Source organism: Grammomys surdaster, unplaced genomic scaffold, assembly GCF_004785775.1.
Source record: "Grammomys surdaster isolate TR1022 unplaced genomic scaffold, NIH_TR_1.0 125561, whole genome shotgun sequence".
In the NCBI taxonomy this organism is placed as follows: Eukaryota; Metazoa; Chordata; class Mammalia; order Rodentia; family Muridae; genus Grammomys; species Grammomys surdaster.
In genome coordinates, this window is record NW_021620408.1 from 683,920 (window position 1) to 691,390 (window position 7,471).

A 7,471-nucleotide genomic window follows, 5' to 3' on the forward strand; every position below is an offset into this window, starting at 1 on the left:
GTGTGTGTGTGTGTGTGTGTGTGTGTGTGTAGTGAAGTATTGATACATAGTCTCATCCTCAACTCAATTCACAGTCTGAGTTTTCCTCGGACACAGACACCTGAGGCTAGTACTCTGTGGCTAGGACTTCTGCTTTCTTCTCTGTTCAATGCTCACTGGGGAGAAGTAAGGGAATGCGGAGGTGGGCCCCGTCTGGCCCACATTTCTCCCAGGAGCCTGAATCCTAATTTGATAATTAGTGATCCACTCACTAGGGTGTAGCATTCCATTTTGACTCTAGGGTGCTCTCTGCCACCATCAGGATTTGCTCTTGGAGACGTGAGTGCCTGCATGTTGAGCCCAAAGACTGGAGTCAAAACCACCGGATGAATGCAAGCAAAACCAAACCAAACCAAACCAAACCAAACCAAAACAAAACAAACCAAACCAAACCAAACCAAACCAAAACAAACAAACAAACACCTGGCAGTGGTGGCGCACGCCTTTAATCCCAGCACTTGGGAGGCAGAGGCAGGCAGATCTCTGAGTTCGAGGCCAGCCTGGTCTACAGAGTGAGTTCCAGGACAGCCAGGGCCACACAGAGAAACACTGTCTCAAAACAAACAAAAAAACAAAACAAAACAAACAAACAAACAAAAACCCAGCGCTAGCAGCCACTGCTGATAATCTCATTTGTCCTTCTGCAGATATAAGGACATATCTGGCACGGTGGAACAGAATACCACCCTTTATAGTTTTGTCTCGAGGCTGCAGTGTGGGCTCTGGGTCTGAGAGGGCTCCTGGCCCACTGAGGAGCAGACAGGCAGAAGGTGTGAGGATGGGCAGTCATGCCGTCCTCCCTGGGTTAGTCATGGAGGACCGGAAACAGAATTCTTTAGTTTGTGCTGAGGCCCCAGTACAACAGTGGTGACGAAGGGAAAGAAAGACGAGGCAGGGAGGGGGGCAGGCATCTCAGATGGCCTTCTTAGAGCGGCTTGGCAGCCTTCTTCCTCCTACTGCTGTTCTGTGGGTGCAGAACCGCGGTGATTCCAGCTCACCTCTGTCGTAGGTGCATCACAGACCCAGCCCACACGCACACTCATTTATCGAGGTTTTTGTGAGACATAGATTCGCCTCTTCCCCTTCCCTCCCCTCCTTTCTCCCTCTTCTCTCCCTTCTTCCGGCCTCCCCCATTGCAGAGAATGGCACCTGGATTCCACCTTACATTCACTCAAAAAGCCCGTGCCTAGACGATGACTCCTCCCACACCGAGGGGGATGGAACCTTAGAGCAGCTCAACCCTTCAGCTCCCATAGGGAAAGTGGACGATCTTTCCCAGAAGTCCTAGGGAGAGGCCTCTAAAGGCAGCACAGGAAAACAAAAACACCAAGGCAGCCCGGACTCGGATTCCTCGGATAAACCAGGCAGTCACATTCCCAAGCTGGGCAGGGTAAACAATGACGGGCCAACGGCTTGTTGTCAACAGCCAGTCTTTGCTGGGCTGTATACACCCCAGCTGGGGCTTGAGGCAGGGTAATTTCGGGTATTAGGTGCCTGCAAGGCAATAGGTTTGGCTCCTGGTCCCTGAGGGCCTGGGAAATCCACAACCCACTCATTTATCGTTCTCTTTACCGTTGGCAGTCCCACGGGGAATTTATGCTTTCTGTAGTTTGTCTGGCTTTCCCCTCTCCCTGAAATCCACCTCCCTGCACTCCACCCCTCACTGTAAGTTAGGAGTTTGCTGTGTTACCCATAGCCCTAGCCCCAAAAGTCATTTGTTCAGTAAACTTGCAACCGTGCCGCTTTAGGGTTGGAAGCAGAAAGAACCCACCACATTTGCTAAGGATCCCCCGGGTCCCTTAGCTCTTGCATCCCAGCATCCCAGAGCTAACCAACTTATTTCTCCCAGGACCCTTTAACCACAGTTGCTCCTTGCCTCCGCCCTGTTTTCCTTGTCAAGATCTGGATGTCTCCTGCCATCTGCCTCCCACTTACCACTGCCTGGGCAGCCGTGAACAGGAGGCCAGACACTCCTTTGTTTCTTCTTTATTTGCGGATATAATTATTATGTACCGCACTCTAAATTAGAGATAGATTTTTTTCTGATATACATTTCATCTTATTCACCACGAGCACACCACACGCACAGTATACAGTTCCACAACCGGATACATTGCACAAGATGAGTTTGGGTTCCTGAAAACCGGCAGGCAAACGGGGCCCCTGCCGCGGCTTCTCCAGAGGGAAGTCGCCCGCCCGAAATGGATTTCCCGGTCAACCTTTCAGGCCACAAGGTTGAAATGTCTAGGGCATGGGGAGCGCTCTTGCTGGAAATGGCTGGACGCTGGTAGATTCCAAGCACTGAATGGCCGTGAAATGTCCCCCACCCACCCCCAAGGTCAAGTCTCGGAGCCTGCGAACTGCTTGCTCCCCTTTCCTCTCCCTTCCCACCCCCATCGTTGACTGGAGTCAAAGTTTGGTGGTGGTGGCGGTGGGGTGTTCCAGGAAGGACAGAAAATACCCTTCACTAATACGCTCCGCTCCCTCCCCCCAAATCAGGGCGATGTGGAATAGAAAGGACGACAGAAACGCAGACGCAGTGGACCTTGGATGTCTAACCCCTCCCTCCCCTACCCGGTCCCCAAATAATCAGCAACTAGGAACCGGAGGTGTTTAAAGCTCGGCCTCCCTAGCGCGACAGCGCAGGGGGCTGGGGGTGGGGCTGGGGGAGGGGATGAAGGGGAGTGGGGATGGGCGGGGAGGGAGCTGGGGGCAGGATCCCCGGCCCCTAATCCTCTGCGTTGGTTCGGTAGGCCTCGATGAGGCCCTCGAGTGAATGCACGAAGCCGGACACGCTGCAGATGCCGCCAATGACGAAGATGGCCACATCGAAGAAGACCTGGTGCCACAGCAGCTTGCGCCAGAGAAGGCGCAAGTGGAAGAGGCTGGGCAGCAGGAAGCAGAGGCCGGCGCCCGTGAGGCTGCCCGTGAGGCCCATGAGCAGCGCGAAGTGTGGTACGTAGATGGCCATGAGCAGCGTGAAGACCACCAGCGCGCAGCGCAGCGTCAGCCCCCAGGACTTAAGGCGACCGTCGCCTCCGTAGCAGGCGGGGAAGAAGGCGCGACTGCCTTCCTGGAAGAGAGACTTCTCCAGCACTTCGACGGCCGCGAAGAAGGGCAGCGGGTAGGACAGCAGCGCCTTGGCCACCAGGAAGAGGTTGACCACGGCGCGGATGGAGCCGGGCAGGTTATCCGTGATGACTTCCTTGGTCTCGTCCGCCCAGGTGAGGTAGGCGACGAGCGCGAAGAGACCCTTGAGCACGCAGGCGGCGATGTGTGTCCAATTCATCATGCAGTGGAATTCGCTAGGCTGCTGCATGTTGCCTTCGAGCGAGGGCAGGAAGATCTGCGACGTGTAGCTGAACACGATGATGCCGATGGAGATGGGAAACTTCTTGACGTCGATGTAGAACTTCACCTTCTCCCAGGCCCAGTCACGCGCGCGAGAGAGACAGTAAGCGATGACCAGGATGTTGATGACGAAGTGGGCCAGCGTGCACAGCAGACTGAACTTGGACACGGCCTTGAGATTCTTCAGAAAGGCGCAGGGCAGCAGCACCGCCGTGGCTATGATGGACCAGGACTTCTGCGACACGGGCAGGCCCGGGAAACTGTTGTACATGAGGTTGCCGCTCACCACTACGTACAAGATACACGTCATCACCAGCTCGATGATCTGCGCCACATTGACCACGCGGCCGCCCAGCGTGGGGAATCGAGGAGCGCAGCACGCGTTAGCTATGGCCACATACGAGTCCCGCACGCGCACCACCTCACCGTCTTCGTTCTCCTCGTACAGGCACGCGATAAGGATCTTGCCGGTGTAGCAGCACACCACAGCCGCGAAGATGATGAGGAACAACCCCAGGTAGCCGCCGTGGAGGATGGCGTAGGGTAGGCCCAGCACGAACATGCCCTGTGGTGCAAAGAGGCAACCAGACCCAGGAGCTCAGCTGATCCTCTTGGAAGGGGACCCTGGGGTGTAGCCCAAAACTATCGCTAGGGGGCGCTAGATGGAGACAGACTTGTGCCTAAGCCATTAGGACGAGAGAATGAGGATGAATCCCCATGAAAGGGGCCCTAATACCGAATCCGAATGTTAAGTCAAAAGGAAGGCCGGTGTCTGGGGAGTATGGAGGAGGCTGAGGGAAGAGGGGAATGTAGAGATCCTCGTAGATGGTTCCTGGGGATACAACCAGAAGAGGGGATGGACAACAGGGACTAGAAGAAGCATGGGCCCAGAAGGGCGCTTTGAAAAGGTCTGGAGAACTGGACACTGGATTTAAGGTGGACTGGAATTGGGTGCTCATTAACGAGAAAACCACGAAGGTCTAAGGGTCACACCAGAGGAGTCGAGATCGGTTAGAGAGGAACCGGCTGTAAACGGAAGGAAGCCAGAAAGGAAGGAAATACGCAGACGCTTTGGGTAGAAGGCACAGGGTCTTGGGGAACGGAGAGGGGGTGGAGATATCGGCTTGGAAATAAGAACCCCTAAGACAAGGCTGGAGTTGGGAAGCCCTAGGAAGGCTATTAAGTGAGATCTGCGCAGGGGATCAGAGTGCAGACCCTTCCAACTCACAAGCCCGAGGCTGCGGGAAGCCTGAGCCAGCAGGTCTCTAGAAACCGAGGAGAGGGGAGGGCCCAAAGCTGCGCAAAATGGTTTCTAATTTACATGGGGAAGAAAAGCTAACGAAATATAGGATTTCCGGAGGCCTGCGGAACTCCAGCCTACCGCCTGGCCTTTCTCTGAGCTACAGAACTGAACCTTGAAAGACCGAAGGAGAAGCACCTCACAGGAGCAAAGGCCTTGCGGACTCCAACCCTGTCCTGTCTCCTGTTAAGGCTGTCTCAGCAGCACCTGGAGTGGGAAGTGCCAAAGGATCCGACTCCTTGGTATCCCGCTGAGTTTATGGCCCAGAGAAACTCAGCAGTCGCCTTCCACGCCTAAGAAACCTATCTTCTCTGTCCCAACGATTCAACACTCCAGAGATGCTGGGGAGCCAAGACACAGAGCCCCGGGGCGCCCAGAATCGAGGCCTCCTTCCTCCCAGAAGTTGGAACCCACCAACCCCTGCCAGCCCCCGGGGTCGTTTTGTGAACTCTAAATCCTTCAGCGGGGGAGTGCCGCGTTCCTGATGGGAATCGAACTGGGACAGGAATTGGGATTAGAGGTTATAGGTGGTGGGTTTGGAGGCCCGACCGTTCTCAGCCTCTGGAGCAGCTTGGCCCGCTGTGGGGGAGGCGCTCAGGCTTTTGCGGTGCAGCCGGGATTTCGGAAGAGAGGAGCTAGTCTGCGCAGCTTCGTACCATAGGCGTTCCTGTGTTCCCACCTATATGTCTTCAACAGAGCTGCACCTGCCAAGAGGGTGCTGTCTGCTTGGGTGTTTACGTGTGTGTGTGTGTGTGTGTGTGTGTGCGCGCGCGCGCGCGCGCACGCGTTAGGATTAAGCTAATGCAGAGGTACTTGCTGTGCAAAGGTATTGCTGCTATTGCAGAGCATCTTGGGGTGTAGGCAAGTGCATTTAGGGTAACCCTGCGAACTATAAATAGACGCACGTCATATGCCTGTTTGTCAGTGAGGAAGGGGACTGTGGGTATGTGTCTGCCCCTGTACGCGTGCACGACTTCTGTGTGTGTCAGGAGGAGGAGACTCCCCAGTTCAGCCCTTTCTCCCTGTCTCTTCCTTCCGATCCTGATTTTCTTTCTCCTTCATTCTTCCCTCCCGCCACCCCACCGCCCTTCCCCATGTCTCCAGCTTTTGCAGGGTCTTTGAATTTGTGCCCCCACACCCCCACCCCAAACCTCAGCCAGGCTGTCCTGTAGCAGGAACAGTAAGAGAGTGGATCTGAACAGAACACCACCTGGGGGCGTAGATTCCTATGGCTAGGAAGGTCAGAGAAGGGGAGATAAATTATTGAGTCCTGGGGGGAGGCGGCATTGAAACCTAGACCTCTGCGGAATTCGGGGGGGGGGGGCAGAACCTGGCAATGATAGCTCAGGTGGGGGTGATGGCAAACAGATTTGGGAATCCCGCGCTCACCTGAATGGCATTTGTCACGTTCCAACCCGCTTCCCACGCCGTGATCTTGGGCTTGTCGTGACCCCCGAACTCCCCACCAGCTCCCACGGCCTGGTCCTTGGAGCCCGAGGGTGGCAGGGGAGCGCCGCCTCGCTGATAATGAATGTCTCCCTCGACGGGAGGTTCTGCGCCCTCGTCGCCGCAGGGCTCGCCTTCCGATTTCAGGATGTCCATCTGTAGGCCCTGGCGATGCTCAAAGTCGAGATCGTCGCAGTGCGCGAAGCCCACCGCCTCCTCATCCGTGGCCGCCTGAAACCCCATCCTGGCAAACATGCCGCTCACCTTGGCCTGGGACTTGTTAGACACGGAGGTGGCCACATTGGTCAGCTTGCTGCGGAGCAGGGTGGCCATGGCGGCGGCGGGGTGGGAGAAAAGGACAGAAGTGTCTGGGGACGCGGCGGGAGCGCGTCAAGGCAGCGAGGGGCGCTATCTCCTCTGGGTCTCAGTGCGGCGCCCCAGGGCACTCTGGCTCATGACCCTCGCGCCTGACGTTCGAGACTGGCTCTGGTCACGGTAGTATGGCTCTCGGTGGGACCGGCCCGAGAGGCAACGAGTCACTGCAGAGCTGGTGCGGGTGCCGGCTGGGCTGCGGAGGGCGGCGGCGACGACAGCGTCAGAAGAGCTACGCGAGGCTGGCGCGGCGCCCCCACGCGGGCGCAGCCCAATGCGCTCGCACCCCTCGGAGTCAGGCGGTGAGTGGGCGGAGGGCGGAGAGGGGGAGATGCTATCCAGACCAGGGGACGTGGGGTGGGGGCCGGGAGCAAGGAAAGGGGGCACAGAAAGTCCCAGATGTGCGACTGAGGCTGGAGAGGTGCACCCTTGAGAGGACGGTGGGAAGGAGCGCGCTAAGGGGTGGGGGCCCCCCAAGTGCTGCATTTCTGAAGGAGGTGCTAAGCGAACGTCCTGGCCCGTCCCACCTCTCAGCCACTACGAGGAGGGAGGAGTTCGGTGTGGGCTGGCTCTTGAAGGTCCCCACCCTCGGAACTATCTTCCAGAGTCCCGAGCTGTGCGGGGCCCGGATCCTCTGGCTAACCATCAGAACAGGTGAGAGTCTCTAGCTGAGCAGGCCGGCCAGTCGGTCGTCTGTTTGTGTCTCTGCCATCTATCACTTATTTTGCAAGTTCATCCTGATGACAGAAATGACCATCTTGGATCGCTTTTAAAGAAGCTCAGCCCCGGCTTGGACCACCTGAGCTGTTTCTGTTGTCCAGAGATGCCACGGTAGGAGCTGGTGCCTCACCACCAACAGCTTTCCAGACGCGCGCGCAGAGTGGAGGCGAAAGGCTAGCCTTTGGCGCCTCGCTTCGCCTCTCCTCCTCTCCTCCTCTCCTCCTCTCCTCCTCTCCTCCTCTC

General features: G+C 56.9%; 1 protein-coding gene across 1 annotated transcript; it reads right to left on the reverse strand.

The window, feature by feature from the left end:
- Window positions 1–2,013: 2,013 nt before the first annotated feature.
- Window positions 2,014–6,951, reverse strand: Slc32a1 (solute carrier family 32 member 1). The gene is made up of 2 exons (XM_028786587.1): window positions 6,080–6,951; window positions 2,014–3,955 (listed from the first exon to the last, which is right to left on the reverse strand). Exons 1-2 carry the CDS (start codon window positions 6,467–6,469, stop codon window positions 2,768–2,770), a joined length of 1,578 nt encoding a protein of 525 aa, XP_028642420.1. The 5' UTR covers window positions 6,470–6,951; the 3' UTR covers window positions 2,014–2,767.
- Between the last annotated feature and the right edge of the window lie 520 nt (window positions 6,952–7,471).